Source organism: Fistularia commersonii, chromosome 14 (genome assembly GCF_037954325.1).
Source record: "Fistularia commersonii isolate RoL2024-O1a breed Wild chromosome 14, RoL_Fcom_v1.0, whole genome shotgun sequence".
In the NCBI taxonomy this organism is placed as follows: domain Eukaryota; kingdom Metazoa; phylum Chordata; class Actinopteri; order Syngnathiformes; family Fistulariidae; genus Fistularia; species Fistularia commersonii.
The window spans coordinates 4,149,245-4,175,954 of NC_141297.1; the positions used below are offsets into that span (position 1 = coordinate 4,149,245).

Sequence of the window (26,710 nt, forward strand, 5' to 3'; positions counted from 1 at the left end):
CCATATTTTAATCCCTGCGTTTATTTATCCATTCATAAATTCATTCGCTCATTTATTCATGCTGACGTCATCTGTTGTCCTCCATATAAGGCAACTTTTTCTCCCTCGGAGACAAACACACACACATACGCGGGATATACATATATGTATGTGTGTATATATATATATATATATATATATTAGCATTTTAAAAACCCTGCATGCATCTCAGAGCCGCTGGCAGATGACACTTTCATCTTTCAAACTCTTAGTAAAACACAGACGTTGCACTTTTTCAGCTTCATGTGAATTTAATGAAAAAAATTAAGAAAAACTTCATGGATTTAGGTCGACGTCATTATCCCCCATTAAACGCGGCCGGGATAGCACACCACATGACAGGTGTGCCCTACTTGCCCTGCCCTTTAAATTTATTTTTTACAAAATAAAAGCTGGCTGACAGAAACAGGTTCACTGTCCCTGGGATTAACTCGTTCACTTAACTAAACCGGGAAAAGAAAAAAAAAAAAATGAAATAAAAGTCCGTCAGAAATCTGCGGCCTAACTTGAAATGCACAGAGTAAAAAATACACAAAAAAAAACCATGAAATTCTTTTTAAATACTCATTTTTTTTTTTTTTAAAGTTATCGAACTCATTTTGTTTTCTATTGTTTTTTTAAAAATAAGTTGACATTTATCACCTTGTTTTTGTTCGCTTTTACTCACGGCCCGCGCAAAGAAGACGTGGACGAAAAGACGGACGCCAGCCTTTGGGGTAAAAGACCTACATGGTGATGGTTGTGGATGATGACTGTGGTCATGGACGAGACGCCGTTCTTGCGTCAGCAGCCGTTCTCCTCCCTCCGTCCCTCTGAATCGTGTCTTTGTGTGTAAACTAGGGGGTTAAAAGACTTCCTGTAAACAGCTCCTCTGCAGAATCCTGTGGAATGTATTAAGTGTGTGTGTGTGTGTGTGTGTGTGTGTGTGTGTGCAGATAGTGGTCTGCCCCCCTTTGTTTGTCGTGTGTGTGTATGTGTGTGTGTGTGTGTATTTAACTGGGCCGGTTCAGGATACTGGACATGGACGGGGCGATGGGAGGAGGCGGCACAGCGTTGACAGGGGAGGCGGGGCCGGAGCTCTCGTTGCCGTGGGGAACGGGCCCGCGGCCGCTGTACTGGCCGATGAAGGAGCCATCCTCGTTGAACTGGATGTCCACGCTGTCTCCGTACTCGGCCAGCGAGTCGTCGCTGCCGAGCTTGCTGTCGCCGCTCAGCGACGGCTGGCTGTCGGTGCGTTTCTCATCGCCGTCGCTGCAGGATGACAAACAGGAGACACTGAGGCAGGAAGTCTTTTCTCCTGCTATGCCATGATGATGATGATGATGATGATGATGAAGGTGAACAGCATTAGCAAACTCCATCTCAACTTTTAAAACTAAGAATCACTTTTTTCATCAGAACCTCCTTAAACTGGGAAACACGCTGAAAAGATAAGGTAGTTGGATTTAAATCAGAGACAACAATGAATAAAATAAAATAAAAATGAATGTAGGGGATGAAGAGTGGCAGGTCTTCCTCACCTCTCCAGGGACCTGCAGGCGCAGCGTTCGGGTGGTGGAGGAAGAGTCAGAAAGAGAGAAGAAAGGCTGAAAACACCGAGCTGAATTTGCGACCGGAAGAGAGGACGTGCAGAAAGGATGTGAGGGATTTTACAGCCGAGGACAAGACAAAGTTGGAAAAACTGCCGGCAAAAAGGCGTTTTGTGTTTTACAGATGGAGGGAGGGGGAGGAGAGATCAGTGACAGAATTATGAGTGGAGAGGGGCTGGTGTTCCTCAGAGGGAGCCCACCCACTCACCTGTACTCTCCGAATGTCTCGTCCTTCATTGGCCGGGCCTCCGAGTCCACTTCCTTGTCTTCCTTGTCCTTCACTGTGGCGGGAGAAAAAAAATCAACCCATCCAGGTCAAGCGGCAGACGCGACCACGGGCTTTCCTCGCATCCGTGTGGGACTCTTACCCGCGTACTTCCCGCCCTTCCTGCGTTTGATGAGGCAGAGGATGAGCAGAATCAGGACCAACAGCACGATGGCGCTGATGAGGCCGATCAGCCAGCCCTGGGTGGCGAACGTGCTGGTGACGACGGGCACTGCCGAGCAGAGACGGGGAACTGTGACTCCGCCAGCACCTCATTGGTCTGGTCTTTCACAACCGCGCTTTTAATATTGGGTTCAATCTGAATTATGGTGAGTAACGTAAAGTGGATGGAAATTGTTTTAAAATAATGTGAGACAGCTAGTCATGGTGTTTTAAGACTAACTTGATAAGAATAAATCATAGATTATAATGATCGCATTGCATATTAATACCACAAAATACAAGTGTGGGATCAAAATACAAAAAAGTGAATGAATTGTGTCCTTAAATTGGAATTACATTGACATTTGGGAGAAAGCAAGATAGTTTCATTGGAATAAAGCCCTAATTTATCCTTAAAAAAAGGGGACGGATCGGGAAAAAAAAGCAATGCAGTGATGACATTATACATATTACAAAAAAAAGAAATTAGGGAAATGATCTATTGTCAGAGAAATACAAGAATTTCAAAACCAGACAGAAAATTGATAACTGTTGGAGAGAAAAATGATGGGACGGTCTCTTTTTTTCTGATTAAAAGTTTTGTTTTCAAAACAGAGACACTGTAAGCACGCAATGTAAATATTTTCTGCTCTGCATTTGCAGTGTTGTTGAAGCTGATCTTTAAAAGTTGTTGCACGTATTGGAATTCTCTTCATTCCACACGTTCAGTTATACATGGAGCACAACATTAGCCAAATTTGACAGCTGCATCTAACCCACCATGGATGAACCATGAGCAGGGTTCAGCGTCTTCCTCAACAACCCTTCGGCAGGCTAGGAGAAGCCGGGAATTGAACCAGAAATGTTCAGTTCAGAGGACAGTAAATGATTCACGAGTCAATGGTAGACATGACCCGTCCTGTTTTGAAGGAGCCATCAATCTGGCCGGTACCTGGTCCCCTGGTCATCTTCACGCCAAACCAATGGGTGTCGTTCCCGTTCAGAATGGTCAGGTGGTACTCGGTCCCCGGGTCCAGACCCGTCAGCGAATAGAATCCCTGCGTGGAGTTAAGCACCTCTGTCTCCTCCCACTGACCGCCCTCTGCAAAACAAAACACGCCGCCATGTTGGTTGTCGTCACTGTGAAGCGGCAGCGGGAACGCAGCCCGGTCCTCACCTGTTTTCCGGACGTAGCGGATCTGGAAGCCGTGGTTCCTCACCCTCTCCCTCGGCACCCAGCTCAGGTTCAACAGCGTGTTCCCGGGGATTATGGTGATGTCGGACGGAGGGGCTGGGAGGACAAAGGAGAAGAGAGACAGCAGAGGGGATGGAGTAGGTGATCCGGCTGAGAATGCCAGGAGAATGAAAACACACAGTATCTACTGGGAATCAACCTGAGAAGTGGTACCGGTAAATCAAATCTGCAGAGATGTACGAAAAACAGCTTCCTAGTGCAAACGAATGCAAACCTTCCCGGGGGGAATAAAGCAAACTGCGACTGGGGTGCAACGTTACCTCCGTCCAGCAGGGTGGCGGCCGTCTTGACGATGGGGGGTCCGTCTCCGGCGGCAGTGTGGGCGATGACGCTGAAGTTGTAGTAGCAGCTGGGGTCCAGAGAGTCCAGCACCATGTGGGTGACGTTGGGGTCACTGACCAGCTGCATGCTCATGTCGCTGATCTGGTTCTTCAGGTCTGCAGGAAACACCACGCACGCGCACTCAGCTCAGTCGTACCAGAGCGCGTTTCAAAGTTTAAAAAAAAAAAAAAAAACTCAATCCGATGTTAATTACAAACACTGGCAGGAAACTCCAAGAACATGTGATGGAAAAAAGAATTGCATGAAAATTCCTCAGACCAACAAAAGGAAATAGGGAAAATATGAGAAACAGACATGAATAGGCGCGAAATGGAGTGAAGAACTACCACAAACCCCTTCTGGAACTGTGTGGTAGTGTTACCTTTCTGGTACTGCAAGGTGTATCCCTGCAGGATGCCGTTGGTTTCCAGCGGGGGGGTCCAGTAGATGATGAGGGACTTGTTGGACGGGCTATCGAAGCTGAGTGACGCCGGGGGTCCGGGGACTGCGTGTTCACGAGGAGACGAGTGTTTATCCCGTGAAACGTGCCGTCGGGGTGTGAAACGCAAACGCCACCAAAGACCTACCTCCCTCTGGGGTGTTGAAGTGGACGGGGATGGAGGGGGGGCTCTCTCCCTTGCTGTTGAAGGCGGTGACAGACAGCTCGTACTTGGAGTACGGCCGCAGCTCCTTCACCTCCCCGGAGGTCTTGGCGCCGTGGACGACCAGCACCCTGCTCTTGTGTTCCCTCTCCTTCGGCGGCTCCCGCTGAGCCTCCGGCTCCTCCTCCTCCGGGGTTAGCTTCCTCAAGGACCGGCGGTGCCGAGACCCCGGGGTCCCCAAGCGCCGGTAGTAGATCTGAGACAGAGGAGGACGCGTGAACAACAGCGTGTGATATCTCAATGATACACGAACCGACAAACAGAGGTGGGCGGGGTTACGACAATATAAAGCCACCAATGCCGTTAAAATGCCGTGAAAACAGGAAATAAATACATTTAAGATGTTTGAGCATCAATTCTCAACATACCCGCTTAAAATTCTCTCTTTTTTATCAAGTTGCATTGAATAAGACTTCTACTGTCTTAAATTTACAATTACTACAACACTATTGGCACACCTGTCAAACTGCACCAAAATTTTACTGTATATTAACCTTTACTATTTGGAGCATAAATTTTGAACAACAGTACAGCAAGTAGCCTGTGTCTAATCTTATCTGAAATCTTTAAAAATTCTTGGACTTACGGCATAGTTTTGTTTTTGTTTTGTTTTTTACCCTTCTTGAATTCCTTTAGCGTATTCATTTAATATTAATAAAAAAAAAAAAATTCAAGTGAAGGGGTCAAAGTGGCGAGGTGGGGGTGCCGGTGATCCGGAGGAGCCGCCGCTCTGCTGAGGTACCTTGTATCCGCGCAGCAGGCCTCGGACCCTCTGGGCTTCGTTCCACTTGACCCTGGCGGTGGTGTTGACCACCGTGACGATGACCCCCCCGGGGGCCTCCTCGGGAACTGAGGGAAACATCGGGTTTACCGTGTGAAAACGAGTCGGAAGGATTTTAAGAGCCACCAGACGGAGCTCAAATTTAACTCTCTTGATAGCATATAAACACTTAGCAAACGGCTAATTGTTTTCAATTCAGTATATCGCCCTCAAGACAAGATACGCTCCAATGAAGGAGAGGATAAGCTTCAAAAACGCAGCGCCAGAAGGAAAACAACTGCAAAAAACAAAAAATACAAATGAAAAACGCTGTCCCTCGGACCCACTTCCTATGAGTTGTGGTGTTTCTGTCGCTCTCCTTCTTCCCTGAAGCGTGTGCACGCTAAGACTATCTCTGAAGATAATGTGCATGCTGGCAACCTGGGGACGCCGCACTCCAAAAAAGAAAAGAAGACGTTTAACTTCTCCTGTGTTATCACGAAAAAGAAGCTTGGGATGGTTTAATAGTCTTTGAACAACTTTAAAAGGATTTTTTTCCCCAGCGTTTACTGAAGAGAGAACCCAGGTCAGAGAGCACAGGGAACCTACTGTCCTCTCCAGAGTGTCCTGTCTTGGGTTCCGGGGCCGGACCCCCTCCCAGGGAGTTGACGGCCTGGACCTTTATGTCAAACGTTGCGTACGTTCCCGTGTTGTTCACCAGGAATGGCGGTGAGGCGACGTAGTCGTGTCTCCAGTGGCCGTTTCCCCCGGACTCCCGCCATGACACTTTGTACTTGAAACCCTCGCCGCTCTGCGAACGTTTATGCATCTCCTGCGGCAACGGGGGAGTCGAAGAAAGAGTCAGATACATTTGAAACGTCCCCTCTTTGATTAGAATTTAGGTTTCTATGATTTCAAAAATAGAATAAAGAAACATTTATGAACATGAAAAACAACTATAGCACATTAAGGTAACAGTTATCTTGTCCACTTCAGTATCTTCTGTACCGGTTTCATTTGATTTGGCTGAAACCGATGGGATCGAAAAACCGAGAACGGATGGAGTGTAAAGTTGAGTCATGTCCAAATAAATGTCCCTACATTTGGACGAGGGATCAAAACAGAGTAAATATGGCGTAATTATTTCAAATCTCAAACATCAGATCCCCGATTATATATATTCAAAGTGGATGTTTTCCACCTGGGGCTGCTGATGTTTCAGGATTAAGTCCCGATGCAATGAAAAGGGCACCTCCTTGAAGGCATGGAGGTCTCATTTTGCACGGAGTGTGAGCTCTGGACGGCCGGAGTGTGTCGACCCCGTGCGAGGACTCGAGGTCGCCACAGACAGGCTGACTTACGTCCCACGTGATGATCATGGTGCCCGGGTCGGTGGAGTCACTCCGGACGCCGGTGGGGTTTTCTCGTGGAACTGAAGAACACAAAACAGAGATCCGGGGCTGAATATTCTATATTCCTTACATCCAAAGGATTGATTCTTGACCATGTTTCTCTGCTCATGGCTTGAAAATAGATGTTTTAGTTCCGTAAAATATTGATAAACCTTGTGAAAATGTTCTCAGGGCAAACTTTATTCTTTATTTCTTACCAGTATTCTAGGTACTACATATACAATTTCTCATTTCAAGATTCTCTTTTCTTTTGAGACACTGAATGGAAAACTTTTGAGGAGTTCCGGTTATTTAAAGATGCCAAACTCTACTCTCGGATACATATCTAGTTTCCTGATATGTATAGTTTCTGAGTGTTTCCACAGTTTTGAAATTCTTTTTCACGGCTAAATTTAAAACTGGAAAAAAAAAAAAACCCTACTTTTTTATTTATTACTGTTTTTAAACGGCTTCCTTCTTCCTAATATCGAATATAAAGTAATAACACTTTATGAACCTAAAATGTTTCAGGCTATGTCAGCACTTTCAGGGTTAATGACATTTCTCAAAAAATCATAACCGGATCAACAGCATCACAAAATTATTGACTTGAGTCAATAAATCTAGTAAGTTTTCCCATTCTTCCAAGATGGAAATCATTGTTTATTTGTTTTTTTAAACACAGTGGAGCACAGTTCAGGAGAGGTCTCGCCTCCTCGCTCACCAGCAGCGGGCGTGCTGTAGGGGTCGGACGGTTTGCTGGGAACGCTGGGCCCGATCTTGTTGATGGCGGTGACCCGGAAGCTGTAGGTGCAGTAGGGGTGGAGGTTCAGCTGCAAACTGTTGAAGTTCCCTGTGACCCTCTTCATCTCCTCCCATTTCCAGTGGGACTTCGACGTGTGCTGCTCCTCCCGGGACTCCACAATGAACTCTGACAAGAGAGACGCCTGAACGTTAGCGTTCTGACTGGTTACCGTGAGCAGAAGAATGAACAGAAGAATACAATGTGAACATGCGGAGGAGGAGGGAGAGAAGGAGGAGGCCTGATTCCAACAGCTGAAAAGTTTAGCTGAGTTTCTGCATCTATTCACTGACACGAAATAAAGCTGTTAATGTTAATTCACATGATTCAGATGGAAGTCAGTGTTTAGTCACAAACCAAAGGTGGACGAAAGACCTAACATGTGGAACATCACCCAACCCAGATTTCCTATTTTGGTTTCCGGAATTCTTTCTGTGCCACCGAGCTGAGAAAACAGAAGATCCAAGAAAGAGGTTCCTCTACAGAGCAGATCCCACGTCTTTCAGGAGTGCCAGCGAGCCCTGACCCCTCAGCTGCGTTGTGTCGATATCTATCGTCTTTTATGCACTATAAGGGGCACCTAAAAGCTTTTAGTTTTCTCATAAACCGACACTGCGCCTTATATATGGATCAACATTGGTAAACTATGGCTACTGTAGTCAGGGGGCGTCGCCAAAGTAGCAGCGATTAAAACAGTAAAGGGGAATTCCACTCCCACACCACTTGTTTGTGTATAAAGACCTCAAAATGGCTCCTTTCAAGAGACACGCTTACGACTCAGAGTTCAAACTCAAGGCAATTAGTCACGTAGTAGACCACGGGAATAGCGCAGCGGCGTGAGAATTCAACATTAATGAATTAATGGTATGGAAATGGAGAAAGCGACAAGATGACCTGCGCCGAGTAAAGAAGACTATACAGAGTTCCCGAAGAAACGAAGCGAGATGGCCACAGTTGGAGGACAAATTCGAACAGTGGGTTGTTGAACAGAGAGCGGCAAGTAGAAGCGTCTCTACAGTCATTATTCCAATGGAGGAAACAGCGCTAGCTAGTGACATGAACATCAGTGGATTTAGAGGCGGTCCTTCTTGGTGCTTTCGTTTTATGAAACGCTTTGAGCTGTGACAAATGGAGTTAGAAAAACATTGTTTTCAACAAAGGTGGCGCAAATACCGGTAAGAGCTACCAGTACGTATGGTACCGTATTGTGAATGCACTAACTTGTTTTACGGAGTGAACAGAGTTGTCAGAACATTGGTTTGTATTCTATTGATAAAATTTGACTGACTGACTTATCTGACTGTTTTGTTGACATTCCCTTTTGCGCAGCTTCATCTAGTGGATACATAACGCAACCCCAGCCACTGCAGTAGTTTCTATTCTGTGCACCTTATAATGCGGTGCACCTTATATATGAAAACAGTTTTAAAACAGGCCATTCACTGAAGATGCGCTTTATAATCCGATGTGCCTTATAGTGTGGAAAATATGATATATGCACATGTGTGTTCCTATGTACGTGCGTGAATAGTTGCGCGTGCATGTGTGTGCGTACCAGTGATGGGGCTGTTGTGTGAGTGTCCAGGGATCCAGCTGAGCGTCGAGTGGTGGTCCTTCAACTCCACACGCAGGTGTTCAGGAGGGTCCGGAGGGGCTGAGGGTCGGAGCGAGACATGAAAAAAAATTAAAAAATAAAAAATAGATCGCCTTCTCGCCTACAGAATCCAATAATGTGCTTCTTTTTCCTGGAACTCCAGTGATCCCGATCAACGCGCAATCAGAAAGATTGATTTTGCTTTGTATGATAATTGTTTTAAAAGGGGCGAGGTCACGGCGAGCAGAGCGTGTCTCGCCGCATCCTTGCGGTGACGGTCGTCCGTTGCCAGGGTTCGCAGTGACTCACCCACGATGGTGATGGAGCCGCTGGCCACCACGTGGTCGAGTGGCGTTCGGACCTGGCAGGAATATGTCCCGCTGTCGCCCGAGTGCACGCCGGCCACTTTCAAAGTGCCATTCCGGAAGACGGTGATCCTTCCCACACACACAGACATGACGATTAAACAACAAATAAACTTGGAAAAAAATGAGTGAGAAATTATTTGCATCAGAGGATAGTTGCTGATTTTAAGTTATTAACCGCCCTGAACTTGTTAAATGAAGAGGATGAAATGATTAAATCAGGTCTTAACCTGCATCAAGAAATGACCCTGAAAATATCAGTCAAAAAATGACCGACCCTGTGAGAAGTATCTTAATATGAGCAAATAATTCACAGAGACGTCACTGAAGAATCCGGGTCATAAAAGATCAGGAAGAAATCACAAAAACATTTCAAAGAGATGAACGGAAAAAAAAATGTAAAGTAAAGAGTAAAAAGAACAGAGGATAAGAATATTTCCTTTGTGAATGCAGAGGTTCAGACAGAAAGTGTCTACAGTTTGAAGATGATCACAAAAGGCCGGTCATTAATCACCTGCCGTTGACGGGACGCTCCAGCGCCTGTCCGTCTTTTGTCCAGACGACGGTGAGTTTATGCTGCCGGGAATCTTTGGAGAAGTGACAGTCCAGCAGGGCGTTGTCCCCCTGCTGCACCTGGAGGTCCTGGGGGCCGATCAGTATCACCGTCTGATCTAAAGCCGACCAGAATATTGTTTAGTCCGGGCGTTAAAAAAAAGGAAGAAGGGAGCGGCCGGATGGCGTGGGACTCACTGAAGATGTCCATGTGGGCTTCGATAGAGATGTTGCTGTTGGAGACCAGGCAGATGTAGATGCCGCTGTCCTCCACGCTGACGTTGGACACTTCCAGCGTCCCGTTGGTCAAGAGGGATATACGTGGGTCCGACAGCAGGGGGACGCCGTCCTGCCCCTCCCTGAGGAGAAAACATAAAACATTAATAAACAATTAGGTATTTTTGCTGTCAGATTTTGCTTGGGTGCAGGAAAAAACATGTTTTCTTAAAAGAGCTGAAAATGCTGCATGTATACATGAGAGAAGATGCAGCTTTTGTACATTGTGTGGTGAATATGGTGGAATTTAGCAAGATATTTGTTTGTTTCCATGGCACCTGGAGCCAGCGGGACCAACATTTGAGAGAAAACTGAATAGCTGTCCTTACAGTGGAGTTATGTAGAACTAAATGTGTTCTGCTAAAAGTTCTGCTCCTTTGCAAGAACTTCTTAAAACAGAGGATAATAAAACAATATTATTTTTTAAATAAAAGGTCCCATTCAAGGTTGATGAATGCAAATGTGTCTCTGAGCTCTTAGTGTCATATCACTAATTCATAGCGGCGCATGTCGTCACGTATGACTCAAGTTTTCTCACTGAATATTTGATGAGTTTGCATCCTAAAATAAAATTTCACATCAGTTGCAGGATGTCCGCTTCGAGACAATGCTCAGAAATGTGTGCTTTTAATCTGGAAGAAAAAAGAAGCCCTGCTGTCCTGCAGCTGCCAGCCTGGGCGTGGTCACAGTGCTATTTACCAACGTGGCCAACAGAGGACGCTATTGATTCGGAATACGGGACTGGAGCTTGAACTCAAATCACTATAGATCTTATAAAAATATATGAAAACACAAACTGTTTTACTTCTTGGAAACAAGTTGCAAAATAGACCAATCATGGGGGAAACCCAATGTACTAAATTAGAAAAACACATCTTCTTGGAAGAGTCTCAGGAGGGCTTTCAAGATCAGCGGTGATTCCTGTTTACGGCTCCAGTTGCAGTAAATACACACAGGTGTTTCCATCGAGTTTTCATAAAGTCCAGCGGGAGGAGTTTCAACAGTTTTAACACAGATCTTTTCCTTTCAATTGGTCCTTTCAGCAGCCAACTGTCTGCCTCCATCTGACCCCGTTGTCAGCATCTTCTACCCTCACGCCAACTAACCTTATGTCCCCTTTCACTGCACTACAGACACTTGGAAGAGTGTCCAATGTACAAATAATCTTGACTGAATTTAAAGCAAATGAAAAACAACAACACAGATACATGTCTAGGCACGATCTCCTAATTTCTACATTTCACACACACACACACACTCACGTGTGTTTGTACATCTACAGCACGTATGTATGAAAATAAGAAAACTGATACTGATATTTGCGGTGAATGCAATGTAAATAAAAACCTTTGCACTATCAATAAATACTGAAGTGCAGATACCTGAGGAGTATTTTTTACCCTACTTCACCCCTAATTATGACAAGGTGAAGTCTGTCCTTAATATGAATATGCGTATATATTTGCGTGTGTGTGTTTTTCTCACCATGTGATGTGCGGTCGCGGGGAGCCGAAGGTCTCGCAGTGGAGGCTGACGTTCTTGCCTTCAGTGCTCCTGTAGACGATTCCGTCCGAGGTAAGGATCTGAGGAGGAAGCTCTGAGAGACAAAAGACGTGGTCATGGGCAAGGTTAAAAATAAAACGCCACTCACCACTGTCTGGTGAATCTTGATCATCTTTGAGTCGCACAAAATAACCAGCAATGACTTGATAAAGTCATGAATATTTGAAGGTACAAGGTATAAATATTGGAATATGACATACTACATTTTAAGCCATGTTTTATCTTCACTGTCTGTAAAAAATTACTCACACAAAAAAAAATCCAGAGCATGCATTAACTTTTTCTCAATTGCGGCAAGAATTTGAGGCACAAAAACAGTATCTTTTTATTATGAATTTCTACTATTTCTGCTAAGTATATCATTATCATATAAAAAGTATTATTTTTGCGATGTATTAGAGCATTTTTTTGTGGCAATTCTTGGCCAGCTTGTTTACCCCCTGCAGAATAAAATAAAACAAAATATAATAAAATAAAATAAAAATGGGAGGCTAAAAAAAAATCGATTTTTGCTCTTAGCCACATTTTTAAAGGGGTATATTAGAAGGGTTAAAGCAGCATGTTGTGTTCGTTTCTTATGCGTCTATTCACGCGCTGAGGAATCCAAAAGTCGCCGTACGTACTGATGATGTAGACGTTGGTGTTGAGGAGGATGGAGCCGTGCTGGTTCGAGGCCTCGCACTGATAAATGGCCGTGTCCTCAAATTGAACGTTGTCCAGTATCAACACCCCTCCGAATATGGACCGGCGAGGCTCTTCGTCCACATCTGCAAAGACCGAGAGACGAAAAAAAAGTAAAAATACCATGTGTAGCCCCAGAGAGGAATGGAGTGCCTCAAAGCTCTATGTTTGGATCACTGCTTTTCAGTAGAAAAACAATGGAAACATTTCTGTAATGATGATGTTCTCCATTCCAGTGAAGAAGAATATTGTATCAAATACAGCAATGTGACGGTGTGAGAACAAAATCAAAAAGCTAATTAATTAGACTTGATAAAAATCAAAAACATATTTAAAACTTCCCCTTGAAATTCTCGTACCTAAGATAATTTTCGGAAAGGATAAACAAGTAAGAAGGAAAAAACAAACTTAAATCTGTAGCCTAATATTAGTAATTAAAAAATTAATAAAGTCAATATTATTAAAAATGTTAATTCTTACCGAAAATGATCATTCATTCCACCAACAAAGGGATGTTTTGTAAAATATACAAATGTGGTACTTCGACCTTTCTGACATCTCTTTCTAATTCTGCAAACACTTAAAAAAAAAAAAAAAAAAAAAACAGGCTCAGAACTTATTGAGGCTGGAAAAACAAACAAAAAAAAACAACCAAATTTGATCCTGTTGATAGTAGGATGCATTTCAACATCTACTTTTTTATTTGAATATTCTCAGGTCCATTAGATAAAATATTCAACTCAAACAAGATCAATCAATAGTTGAAAGTATTCACTGCATCTTTCTTCATCCCACTGTCTTGCCCCTCCTCGCTTCTGGTCTCTAACCACCTGACAGCAGCTACTAGGAAATGACTGTTCATTTTCCCTGAACTCTCTGTCCTATCATTAGGCTTGATCTAATAGAACCCGAGAGTCAAACGATACCATCAATCACCGTCCAGATTGGAACCACAAGTACTCCAGACCGGCGTTTCAAGTAATTTAGGATGAAAACGGATCACGTGGATGTAACGAAGGTGACGTGTTTTGCTTTGTATCGCGACCAGCTCGCTGAATAGAAGAGGCACCCTTTGCGCTTCACAAATGTAATTCAAATACAGATCAAGTTTTCATCAGGATTCAGACAAGTCTTGTATTACAGCAAATCTTAATAAATGGAAATACAATCAATCACTTTTCTGCTCATTGAAAAACGGTCTGCTTATTTTTTTCTGGCCTCGGTGTGATTGATCACTTTCAAACAACTGTCTAGATTAAACGGATTCATTGTCATGTTGATTTTTGTAAAAAATAAATAAAAGATCTACGGTCCACAACACCTTTGTCAAAATATGGATGAAAATATGATGTTATTCACACCCCTAAATGCATTTAAATCAGTTGATTTTATTTCAAAAGCAACTTTACAACAACTTTGACTAATTTGGTTCTTTCTCAAGGTCTTTTTTGTCACGTGACCATAATTTCAAAAATGCTTGAAGGCAAATTATTTGCCCACCAAACTCATTTTAAAGATCTGGAAGTTGAACCATCAAGAAGGAATCCAGATGTTTGGAAAAAAGAAGGTCAGAAAAGGTTGATAACCTTTAAAAAATGTACACATACAGTGGAACTTTGTCTTACGTGCATCAACTTACTAGTTTTCCAAGATACAAGCAGTCACTCGGTTGATTTTTTGCTTTGTGACATGAGATGTGAGTTACGAGTGAGCGAGATGGTCGTTTGACACCAAAGTGGCCGCCACTGTCCATGAAGTGGCGTTTAAAAACGGTCCAACACGATGCCTACCAATATGTAGCCCGGCGAAAATCAACGGAAAACACGAGCGAGGTGTGCATGTTGTTGACTTGAAGAGATGGACAAGTTGTTGTTGGTTCGATATTGTGACGGACAGGATCGTCAATGGTGGAAGGCAGGAGACATTTACATGGATCTGATGCAGCGGACGGTGGGAATGACAAGAATCGGGAAAAGTCATCCAAAACCAGTTGGAATCAGTTTGATCATTTTAAATAAAGAGCCGACATTCACTCTGTCGCTAAATTGAGTTTAAGAATAAAGTGCAGCAAAGTGGCTGAATTTATCAAGACATTGTAGCATTAAGTGTGTGGTCAGTAAGTTTAGTAAAAAGTTGTTAGCTTGAAAACCCTCCTCCATCCATCTCATCTTTGTCCGATCTGAAGGTTAAAACACTTAATAAAGTACATTTTAATTCTATACTATTCACTTTTATAATGTATTATTGTTTTCTATATATTATTTATAATTTATAATGTACATTTTTCCTATTCAAAAACATGTATCAAATATGTGAGGCTGGAACAGAGTCTCAATTCATTTCAACAGGGAAATTTCGAGCTCGATCCAAATCTGAACCAAATCTAATCGTAAATCAAGGTAATACTGTATACATATGGAATCTGTGCAGAAGCTTTGGTTCTGGATCTCAGGCGTTGGTCAGGTGTAAGCAACAGCCTACCAGTGATTGGCTGCCCGTTGATGCTCCAGGTGATGGTGGGGGTCGGGATTCCTTCGGCCTGACAGTCCAGTCGAAGAGTCTCCCCAGGAGAGTAGATGTTGTTCTCAGGCTCCTTCACCCAGTAAGGAGCGGCTGCAAGCAAAACAACCATTTCTTTAAACTGATGCACTTCACTTCAAAAGAAGATACATACATACATAATCAATAAATACAGTTAGAATCCCTTCATATTTCCAGAAAAAGGCAAATACAATAATTTTGCTCTAGTTTATAATAATAAAAACTTCTGTTAGACAAGGGGGGGATGCTCGGAGGCTAGGCTAATTTGTGAGGCAAAAAGATATAATTCTGCCAAAAAGAAATTAGTGACCATGTAAAAAAATAAGTTCATTTTTGAGGTTTCCTGAAATAAACCATTATTAGAGCCAAAAATGATAAATCACAAGCTAATAGAAACGTCTTTAATCTGCTAAAGCTAAAAGGCTAAGAAAAGACAAAGAAATAACTAATATACAACAAAATCCGAAAATATAGAAATATACAAAAATATACAGAAATATACAAAAGATTAATTACAAAAAATAAAATCGATGTGCAATTGATAGAGGTTTTTAAAAAACAAAACTTAAGAGTTGAAAGTTAACGAAAACAAAGGCAATTAAAATTTTTAGTTAAGAATTGAAAAATCGAGCGCTAATCTGTAGATGCTAAATTGTAAAGTACATAACATTTTAACATATTATGTACTTTACAATTTAGCATCTACAGATTAGCTCTTTTGGGTTAACCAAAATTTGATAAATGAATATATATACACAAACATAAACATAAAAACAAACAAACACACGCACATTTAAACATAAAAATAAGAGTTACACAATAAGCATAATAAATTATTGTATCGTATTCGGGCTTTTGTGAACCGCGGTCCCCCGGCGACTAGCATGTTGGCGTTTACCTTCCACGGTGACCGTGAAGGAGTGCTTGGCCATCCCATACGAGTTCGACGCCAAGCACTCGTACTCGCCGTCGTCCCTCTGCGTGATGTCGTTGAACCGCAACCAGCGGCCGTGGCGATGCAGGCGGCCGCTGGTCTCCTGGAGGCTGCTGTCCTTCTTGCTCCACCGCACCTGCGGCGTGGGGCTGCGGGGGGTTCGGGGGGTGCGGGAGGTGCGTGGATTGGAGGGCGTTACGTAACCACGCACGAGACAGACAATCAGGTGATTGCATTCGTCATTCGTCCATGTGTCAGCGCGCGCGAAAGCCCCTTCAGTGACGCCATTAAAAGGCGTGTGGGTTTCTGTCAGCTGTGACGTCACCCATTGCTATGGAGCGTTAGCCAATATCCAGCATCACCAAGACCTGCTAATTAGCAATAGTGAATAGCTAGCATCATCCAGGGCTGTGCTAATTAGCAAAAGCTAATAACTAGCAGTAGCAGATAAAAGCAACAACCAAAAGCAAAAATGAAGGGTAATTTACTTAAAACATTTCTTAAACTTTAGCTTGAGGTTGTGGAAGTGGTGGGGTAATATTTTGCCATTGCTTTTCTCCTTTTTTACTCCAAAGAATCATTTTGGGGGGTGAAAATGCAATACTTTATCATTATTAACAACTTTTCCTGCTGCAACTACTCTTACCACTTCTACTACTACTATTACTATTATAAATAATAATAATAATAATAATAATTACAACAACATCAGCAATAACTAATAAAAACCTTTACCTGGAAAAAAAATAAATTGCTGGATATTATTAAAATCTGCAATACATCTAATCAAAATAACATGTATCTTACTCCTTTTGAGCATGCGGGGTGATGAAAATTGGGCTTTTTGAAAATATCATAAAAACAGTTTTCTCGCTGTGTTTTCTGGCAAAGGAGATGCTGAGCAGAGAGAACTGTATCAAAACTCAAATTTAACAGAAGATGAATGTGGACTCTGGACACATAAATTACGCATTTAATGGTTTTCAAATTGCTTCTAAAATATTTCCGACAGAGTTCGGATTAACGTGACCAATCGTGAGAGTGGACATGAGAAAACTTCTGAGTAAAATTGTCACGGTATATGATTTATCTTTTAATTTAGCTTTAGCTGATATTTTCAGCCCTTTACAAGAATATTGACCAATTTCACCATCTCATATTTGTCCCTTCTAAATATTAGGGGGTGACTTACAGGCCTTCGGGGATACATTCGAGCACCAGGGTGTGTCCTCGCAGCGCCATGATGGCCGAGTGGGTGCCGTGGGGCTGGAGAAGTTCGGGTTTCATGCCCGTGACAACGTCATTACCTGGACGAAGGCGAGAGGGAAGAAAATAACAAACAGAATTGACCCCTCTGTCGTTCATCCATCAGTGCGTTGCATCTTTTCGGGCAAAAAGTTTTGAGAGAATAAAATGAGCATTATGTATACTCTTTCAGAGCTATAAACATTACTGCTGACCCCTTTGCATTTAAAATCTTTGTTTTGAGAATAGTTTGGTTTGAAGGTGCTGGTGTAAATTTGACTGTTCAGTATCAGGAAAGCTTTATTTTCCTAGCCTCTATGCAAACGTGGCAAATGCAAACAGACAATCTCAGCTAAGTGGTTTGGAGTTGCTTGAATCATTTTGTCAGAATGATCCTAATGGGTCAAACTAAAAGTAACACATTTAATGTGAAAATGAGGGATGAGATATTTAGTTGATTTCTTTTAAATTGCCCTATTTCTTAGTTGTTTTTTTCTATTTCTTGATCATTTAAACACATTTTCCTTGCTTAAAGTTAACATATTGATTTTTGGGTACTTTTTAAAGCTATTTTTAGATCATTGTTGATTTGTAAGTGATCTTTTAATTATTCAAAGCTGACGATTGTTGACAATTTTCTTGGTCAATTTTTGGGAAATTCATTGGAGCTTTTTTTTAAGGAAACTGTTGATATTTAGGTCAATTGAATTGTTTGGGTAATTTCTCAAATCTTTTTTTTAATATTTCGTGTGTGTGTGTGTGTGTGTGTGTGTGTGTGTGTGTGTGTCTCACGGGGCAGGATGTTGAGGGACACGGCGGTGTTGGGAAGGACGGTCCAGGCCGCGCGGTACTGGGCGTGGCAGATGTAGTCGTCCCTGCTGTCATTCTTCAGCAGATTGGCAAAGTACAAGTTCCCGTCGAGTCCGATTGTCACCCGCTCACTCTGAGAGATGTGCACCATGTCTGAAGAAATACAACATGACAGGAGAATTCAAAACTATATTCCACAATCTCAGTACCCTCCCCATTCACTACCTCACACACTCACGTCATGTCCTAACCCTGCTGTCTCTCCTTGTTTGTCCCAGCCCGCACACATCCTGCCTGTTTTTGTTATTTATTTTATTAATTGCTTATAATTTTCATCACTCTATTTATGTTGTTGTTTAGTTCTAGTAGTGTATTTTTCACCCTCACTGTTCCTTGATGTTGCCCATTTTCATCCCTGTTGTTGTTGTTGTTTAATGATGTATTTACTCATGGATTTTTTAATTTTTAATTTTTATTTTTGTCTTGCTATATCCTGTCTTCTGCCTTTCTATTTATATTTAGACTCATATTTATATTCATAATTTTTTTTGGACATTATAACTGGTAAGCTGCTTAATCTTATCTTATCTTATCTTATCTTATCTTATCTTATCTTATCTTATCTTATCTTATCTTATCTTATCTTCAGAGATATTTAGTAATGTGTAATGAAAATGGACATTTTCACCCAAAGTTGGACCAGTTTTACACTGTACTTAAACACGAGTAACCATCTCCAGGACCTCCCTGGAGCGTTGCGCTTTTCATCTTTTATTTTGGTTTGATGCCGATAATTTATTCCCTCAAGACCTTCATCCCTATGCTTTTATTTTAAGACCTTATTTCAGGGAAATCTGTGTTTTGATTTCAAAATTGATTATAATTTTTACATCCAAGCTTCTTCGGGGAAGCATAATAAAGAATAACATAATGTTTTCTCTTTCTTGCTGATCCACTTTTGGATCAGGATCTACAGTAGAAGGAGTCTCTATTGTTTTGATTTGATTCTTGCTGCAGGCGATTGTTGGTCAGAAAAATAATTGGCATCCTCATATAAGGACAAAGGCTCCTGCAGGGTAATTATTTTCCTTAAATTCAATTCAAGGCTCCACTTACTTAGCTTTACTTCTCTGGTACCGCATTTGTATGTCTTTGCTTAAGTAGTTTCTCCCTAATGTCCTCAAATGCGTGCTTTCAGGGCAGCGTTATGCTCGACTGCTGCCCAAGAAAAGGATGAAGGGCGGGTGGCGTGCAGAAGAGAGGGTGATGTCCTGAAAGAGCAAGTGTGACTCACACATGTCCATCCAGTGGATGATGGGAGGTGTGGAACTTTTCGGAGGCTGGCAGGACAGGATGATGCTGTCGCCCTCGTACGCCTCCTGTTGGACACGCCGCTGTTTCGGGCTCATCGGCTGAGCTGCAACGCGAAGCGGAAAACATTGAGTGACGTCATTAAAAGGCGTGTGTTTCTGTCTCGTTCAACTGTGACATCGTCCATTGCTATTTAGTACTAGCCAATATCTAGCAACATCCTAGACTTGCTAATTAGCAATAGCTAATAGCTAGCATCATCCAGGGCTGTGCTAATTAGCAATAGCTAATAGCTAGCAGTAGCAGATAATAGCAACAACCAAAAGTATTGTTATTTTAACTCTTTTTTTTTTTTTGATGAGCAAAAATGCAGGGTAATCTACTTAAAACATTTCTAAAAATTTTAGCTTGAGGTTGCGGAAGTGGTGGGGAATCACATGGGCATTACTTTTGTCCTTTTCTATTCCAATAAAATCGTTTTGGCGGGTGAAAATACAATAGTTTACGATTATTAACAAATTTTACTGCTGCAGCTGCTGTTACCACTTCTACTATTATCATTATCATTAATAATAATAATAATAATGATAATAATAATAATAATAATAATAATAATAATAATAATCATTACAACAACATCAACAATGACTAATAAAAACCTTTACCTGGAAAAAAATTAATTGCTGGATATGATTAAAATCTGCAGTAGAAGTGATCAGGAATTTAATCCAAATACACGTTCCCTCCTGTAGGTTCATTTACACAACCGCCAAGTTCTGTCCAGACATATGTAAGACCACAGCAGGAAGTTTTAATCGTAGTTTTAAAGTTTAATCTTCTCCTGCTAAATAAACGCGGGGATGCATTATCTCTCGTCCTTAGTCGAATGAAAGCAAGTCGTGTGGACGCAGGTCAAGGGAGGGGAAACGCACAGTCAAAAGTGTGACAGTGTTTGACGTTTGACATCCAGAGATTTGTCGAGAAATTGTGGCTCGTCAGATTCAACAGGCGGTGGATCCATGGAGTTTTCTTCTCTGCGGCAGACCCACAACAACTCTACACAACACATCACAATTTAACATGACACAACAAAACACCTCACAATACAACATATAACTCAACACGGGATGAACGAGGAGACACTACAACACTAAGCAACGCAACACAGAAAAACACACAGACACATCACAACACGACACACTGCAAAAAATAGCACCAAAATACAACACAACACATCATAACACATTACAGTACAGTACATCACAACCCACTATAACACATTATAACAACATAACACACTACAACACAACACTGGACGCATCAAAACACACTATAACACATCACATCACTGCACATCCTACTACAATACGCTACAACACACTACATCACAACACAACACACTAAAACGCAACGCAACACAACACAACACATACAGGTGTGCCCTGGTTTATTGTTGACAGGAGTTGTTGTTATGTCCGATCGGATTTGAAGCAGGTGAATCAGCAGCTTCGGAAAGCCGAGTGAAAACAAGGACACCCCCCACATGACAACACAACCGGCCCCTGGACACGGTTGCTACAGCAACGAGAGATGAAGGAGCAGGCTCAGTGAGTCACTTGTGTGTGTGTGTGTGTGTGTGTGTGTGTGTGTGTGTGTATGTGTGTCACTGAGACTTGTTCATAGCATTAGTCACACAACCATTTGAAGTATGTGACTCAGCTACGATGATGTGTCTGTGTGTGTGTGTGTGTGTTTCCTGTTTCCGCAGCCGAGGTCAACAGGGTTTTGCTTGGGGTTTTGAATTTTCTGTACGGTTGATGACAAGTGTATTGTGTGTGTTTCTGATATATTTTAAATGACATACCTATGGTAATACATTTATAACAGTATCATTTAGAGCAGAGGTAATTTGACAACACAATACATCTGACACGTGGGTTCAAAAAAAAAATGCTGGAAACTACAGTTAGTATGAATGTGTGTGTGTATGTTTGAGACTCACATTCCACGATGACCCGGATGGTGTGTGTCATGGCGGTGCCCAGGGTGTTGGAGGCGAAGCAGCGGTAGTAGCCCTGGTACATCTCCAGGGGCGTGTCCTTGTCGGCGCGCAGTGTCCCCGACCCCTCGAGCTCGGGGCCGAACTGCACGCCGTCCTTCACCCAGCGGAAACTAACGGGCAAAGAAGATGGTGTGTTACCATGGCAACCGGCGCCAGGGAAGGTTGTCCGAAAGCCTCTGCGACCTATGACACCTTCCCATCTCACGCCGTCTTTTTGGTTTCTCAATTCACACAAATCAGGTTTGAAGGAAATATAAAACAACACGTATTTAATTAAGTAAGTCATTTATTTTGATTTGTGTTCTATACATCTAATATTTATACTAAACATACATATATGTGTGTTTCTTTATACATATTCAGAATGTAAACTTATTTCTTGTTTTATTTTTCAAAATTATTATTATTTTTTTTTTAATTTCTAAAAAACAATTTTATAGACGCTTTTTCACTTTCTTATTTATTTTATGTTATAACCTGTCTCTAATTTATAAGGCATGTAAACCAGGGGAAAAATTTTGATGGGTAAAAAAGAAAAAAAATGACTATTGTAGTTCCCTGAGTCATGGAGGACTGGGCAAAATAACTTTATGTAGCAACAGAGAGTTTATTGTAAGGTTATATGCCTCTAATGCCTCTAATGCCTCTAATGCCCTGCAACCCTGATGTAGCATCGTTAGGGTAAACAGTTTTTCTAGATCTTGCAAGAGTTTTTGTTTTTTTTTTTCCCCACCCCACTTTGCGATATCTCACAAAAATGTTTTTTTTACTAACTGTGTCCCCTAAGGGGGTCAGTACAAAAACATAATCGAGCAATTTTCAGGTGAATTTTTAAAATTATCATGTTATTTGTTTTGTTTGATTTATTTCCGTTCTTGACAATCGTATTTGGGTTTTCTAAATGTATTTCCCTTTCAGATATGTCCTCTCTATGTTGTCTTTTGAACGGCAAAGTCATTTTTATCTGCGTTTTTTTCTGTCTCGAAGATGACGTCCGGAGACAAGCGGCAGAGGGATGATGTTGTTAGGGCCTTAATTTAATCTGGAAATCATCTTTTGCCATGACAACCAAAAGGGCGGCCAGGAGGAAGTGCTCACTTCAGTGAATTCTGGCCCACACACACACACACACACACACACACACTCAGTGACCCCTCCGTAGTCTACATGACTGCTCCTCATTCACAAACCCCATTGTCATTCATAAACGTCCATATTGAACTCTAAATCTAATTTGTTGAAGATATCTGATTGAAAGGCGTTCTTATTTTTTCAACCATTTTAATGGTTTTGTTTTTAGTTATGTCATATTTTTTTTACGCAGTTTCACCGAATAGAGATGCCTTTAATGTACATATAACTAATTTCATTCCATGAGTGGTGTTTATATCGCAAGTTCCGTCATTGAACCATGACGATCCTGGAATGCTTTTATGATGTAAATAAATCTTATGTCATAGGGGATGTAGCGGTTGTGATGTGTAGAAAGTGTTCATTGTCATAAATCCAGTCTGGAAACGCGTTTCCCTGTACAATGACATTCTAATTTACTGTATTTTCCGTACTATAAGGCGCACGTAAAAGCCTTTAATTTTCTCAAAAACCAACAGTTTGCCTTATAATCCGCCTTATATGTGGATCAATATTGGTTAATTATGGCTACTGTAGTCAGGAGGCAACGCTGACGTAGCAGCGGTAAAAACGGTAAAGGGGAATTCTGTAAGAGCTTCCGGTACGTACGGTACCGTATTGTGAATGCACGAACTTGTTTTGGGAGTGAACGGAGTTGTCAGAACATTGGTTTTTATTCTATTAATGAAGTTTGATTGACTTATATGACTGTTTTGTTGACATTCCCTATTGCGCAACTTCATCTAGTGGATGCTAACGCAAGCCCAGCCCCTGCAGTAGTTTCTTTTCTCTGCGCCTTATAATGTGGTGGAGCGTCTTATATATGAAAACAGTTTTAAAACAGGCCATTCATTGAAGGTGCGCCTTATAAACCGATGCACCTTATTGTGCTGAAAATACAGCAGGTAGCATTAGTAGGTAGCATACCCTTGCAACCAGATGTAAACGGTGCAAAGAAATGAAACTGAATTTCTTTGCTTTAAAGGGGGGTTGAGAGTATCAACAGTCTGACAGGTGGAGGAGGTAAAGAGGACGGAGCGGGTTCGATAGGTGTAGTGGGCGTAACAGGTAGCGGGTTTTTTTAGGTTGTCAAGGGTGTGACAGGTATAGCGGGTGTAGAGGGTGCAGAGATTGTAAATGGTGCAGATCGGGGATGGGCAATTATTTTGGCTGGCGGGCCACATTTCTTATTTACATTTTTACACGTGGGCCAACTAGGTATCATGTAAATTGAACAAAATGAAAATTGCCATTTAAATATTTATATTTTTTTGGCATTTTATTTCAACTTTAAAATCATTAATAAATGTACATTATTTTGTATGTAATCATCCATACAAAATTAAACAATAGAAAAAAATAAAGAGTTTATAAATTCAGTATTGATTGAAAAAACCTAGTAAAATATGATAATAATATGATAATATAATATAAAGAAAATCAAATATAAAGGAAATAGTTTGGCGGGCTGGATGTGGCCCATGGCCATAAAATGCTGTCAAAGTGGATGGTGTAGAACAGGAGTGGGCAAACTACGGCCCGCGGGCCACATCTGGCCCGTTGGTCTTTTTGATCCGGCCCGCCAAAGATTGGAACAGAATTCCTACTTGATGTGAATGATTGACTGATTGGATCAATGATTGTGGGAGCTCAGAGAGGAGATAATTTCATTTTGGGAGGTATTTGAGAAGCTGAATGACACAGACTAGCTCTGTGATTTAGCCTTCACTGTGGACATACCAACACACATTAATGAGCTGGACGTGAAGCTACAAGGGAAAAAATGGTTTGTGCATGAAATGCAAGCAAACGTCAGAGCCTTCAAAAAAAAGGCTGATTTTATTTTTAAAGCAAATGTCAGACAAATGTGTTTTTTTTTTTATATGTATCGTATCTTGAATATGAATATGGAGCAAGCAAAGCTTAATACTATACAACATAACTTTGCACATATTTTCTGTGTTTCTTTTTCTGAGAGGTAGCGAGTATTAGCATAAGGTCGCTATGACGACTGTCAACAGAAGAGAGGGCGTCTATGGGTCCTGTCGTGATTTTTGTGCTAAAACACCAGCAGATCATTCTGTGATTTGTAGTATTAGCGGTTCATGCGCTGTAGGCTAGAATACATGTGGACCAGCTGTAATAGTCATTTGCTAGGGCTTTGCAGCCCAAATATAATTACACTGCGGGCCAAATTAAATTGTGTAGCAGGTGTAAAAGACGTAGAGGGTGTACAGGAGGGTGTAGAAGGTGTAGCTACGTACGTGGGCATCGGGTTTCCACTGGCCTCACAGACCAGGACAATATCTTCTCTGGAGAAGGCCGTGAATGACTTCATCTTATTGGTGATGTTACTGAGCACTGGAGGCTTCAGCACTGAGTGCGCGCACACACACACACACACACACACACACACATACAACCACATATATTTAAAATGCCATCTTCAATTTTGAAACCTGCTTGTGGATGAAGCGACAGATTTGACTGACATCTGGCTACCGCTAGCAGCTAAGTGTTAGCGGTAGCAGTACAATAAAGAAAAAAAGCAGGAATTCAAAAACGAAATCTAACAAATTAACGTGAATGAAAAATTAAGAAATAAGGGTTGAAATTTGATGAAAAAATGTCTTTGACAGGCCCAAAATAAAAAATATAAAATGGACTTTGGATAGTAATTCAAAGCAATGATCCACTTACAGTTTTGCAATGTATCTGTCCAGTGAGGCAGGGAGGGAGAGAGGAAAGTGTTAGTTTATGGCCTCCCAAGGCCACACACACACACACACACACACACACACACACACACACACACATACACTCACATGAAAAACACTCACTACTCGCATGCACACACACTCACCACTCACACAAAACACTTTTCAAATAATTGATTGGATTATAAATAACGGCGGTGTGATTGGAGGATATTTTCCTCTAAGGCGCCTCCGGCTTGCCGGCATCCAGGATCCGTTTACAGTCCTCCTCCCTCTCCTCTTCCTTCTCACCGCTCTCCTCCTTCCTTCCCTCCTCTCTCTCTTCCTCTCGCCTCATCTTTCCTTCTCTCCATCCTTTTCTCCTCCCTGTATCCCTGGACGTTCCCTGAAGGTCGACCCCTCTGCACTTCCTGTGTAATGTCAAACCCCACCCCCCACCCATGTGACCTCTTTGACCCCCGATGTGACCTTTGACCCCCATGTGACCTCTTTCAAACCCCATGTGAGCTATGCTATGTACATTTAATCAAGGTTTGTCAACCTTTACTTATCCCATAATTTCAAGAGGATGCAAACCGACGTGTTTTAGAATTAAAATTCAAACTCTTGATTTGTTTTTATGCTTATTTCAATAATTTTACAAAGATTCAACTCGATTGATTTTATTTTATTTACTTTAAATTTTCTGCCGGTTTTAAGCGAAATGCAATTCATTTTTTTAGATTAATTATCAAATGATTCACTTGAAATGTATTCAATTCAATGATTTATCTAAATGTCTTCAAATTTAAATGCTACTAAAAATCACGTCAGTCCTGCAGATTTTCTGGACCAGCTTTGGCTAATTCTTGCGATGGTTATCAACATTTAGAATTAGTTATTGATCGGGAATTCGGGGTTATCTTAAAAACTGCATATCTGCGTGTGCGTGTGTGTGTGTGTGTGTGTGCGTGCGTGCACTCACAGCTGCTGGGGATGTGTATGACTCCCTGGGCGAGCGGTGGCGTGGAGGAGAGGAGGAAGGTCAGGGGGAGGAGGAGGGCCAGGGGTAGGGTTGGGGGGTTCGGAGCCCTACGACCCGCCCACCGATGCTGTGACACACACATCTCTCAAAGTCCCATCAAAGGTGATGTAACACACACGTTTACTCATCAACACACACACACTCAGGCCCCCAGACCCTCTGGGAGAAAGTGTGTGTGATGTCGTGGGTGTGTGGCTCTTCTCTGGCTGATCCCGCTGCAGAGGAGGAAGGGGGGCAAACAAAGAAAGGGGGGAGAAAAGAGGGCAGATATGATGAATCAATACAAAGGCGTGAGTTTGCATCTGAGACGTCGCTGAAAGTTTCCATTCAGGAAACAAATCAGCAAAAAAAAATTTAATCTTTATTCAGATCGAGAGAGAAAATATTAAACCCCAAATTTATTTTTCTGGGGCCAGATTTTTTTTTAGGATGTATTTTTTTTAAGACAATGACAGAAAAAATACGCAAAACTGATGGTGATATATATATAAATATATATATAATTTCTCCATTAGCTGGTTATTTCCAGAGAAAGAATCAGAAAGAATCATAATGAATATTTATTATCATCAAAATAAATATACAATAATAATGAATAAAACAAAAAAAAAAATCAATGACAATCACAAAAAATGTATGCAAAACTACAGGAAGAAAT

At 41.7% G+C, this 26,710-nt stretch overlaps 1 protein-coding gene across 2 annotated transcripts; it reads right to left on the reverse strand.

Annotated features, from left to right (window-relative positions):
* Nucleotides 1–636: 636 nt before the first annotated feature.
* Nucleotides 637–26,252, reverse strand: LOC147226971 (neural cell adhesion molecule L1.1-like). 2 transcript variants are annotated; one of them, XM_086158927.1, is made up of 27 exons: nucleotides 25,993–26,252; nucleotides 24,576–24,687; nucleotides 21,121–21,290; nucleotides 19,102–19,224; nucleotides 17,790–17,960; nucleotides 16,945–17,059; nucleotides 15,717–15,901; nucleotides 14,759–14,890; nucleotides 12,220–12,363; nucleotides 11,519–11,630; nucleotides 9,956–10,116; nucleotides 9,720–9,876; nucleotides 9,150–9,277; nucleotides 8,802–8,900; nucleotides 7,169–7,375; nucleotides 6,415–6,485; nucleotides 5,663–5,885; nucleotides 5,036–5,142; nucleotides 4,219–4,489; nucleotides 4,014–4,136; nucleotides 3,571–3,747; nucleotides 3,233–3,346; nucleotides 3,008–3,157; nucleotides 1,997–2,125; nucleotides 1,837–1,909; nucleotides 1,560–1,571; nucleotides 637–1,290 (listed from the first exon to the last, which is right to left on the reverse strand). In XM_086158927.1, exons 1-27 carry the CDS (start codon nucleotides 26,132–26,134, stop codon nucleotides 1,032–1,034), a joined length of 3,867 nt encoding a protein of 1,288 aa, XP_086015053.1. In that variant the 5' UTR covers nucleotides 26,135–26,252; the 3' UTR covers nucleotides 637–1,031. The 2 variants fall into 2 exon arrangements, with proteins under 2 accessions (XP_086015053.1, XP_086015054.1); XM_086158928.1 differs by lacking the exon at nucleotides 1,560–1,571.
* Nucleotides 26,253–26,710: the final 458 nt, after the last annotated feature.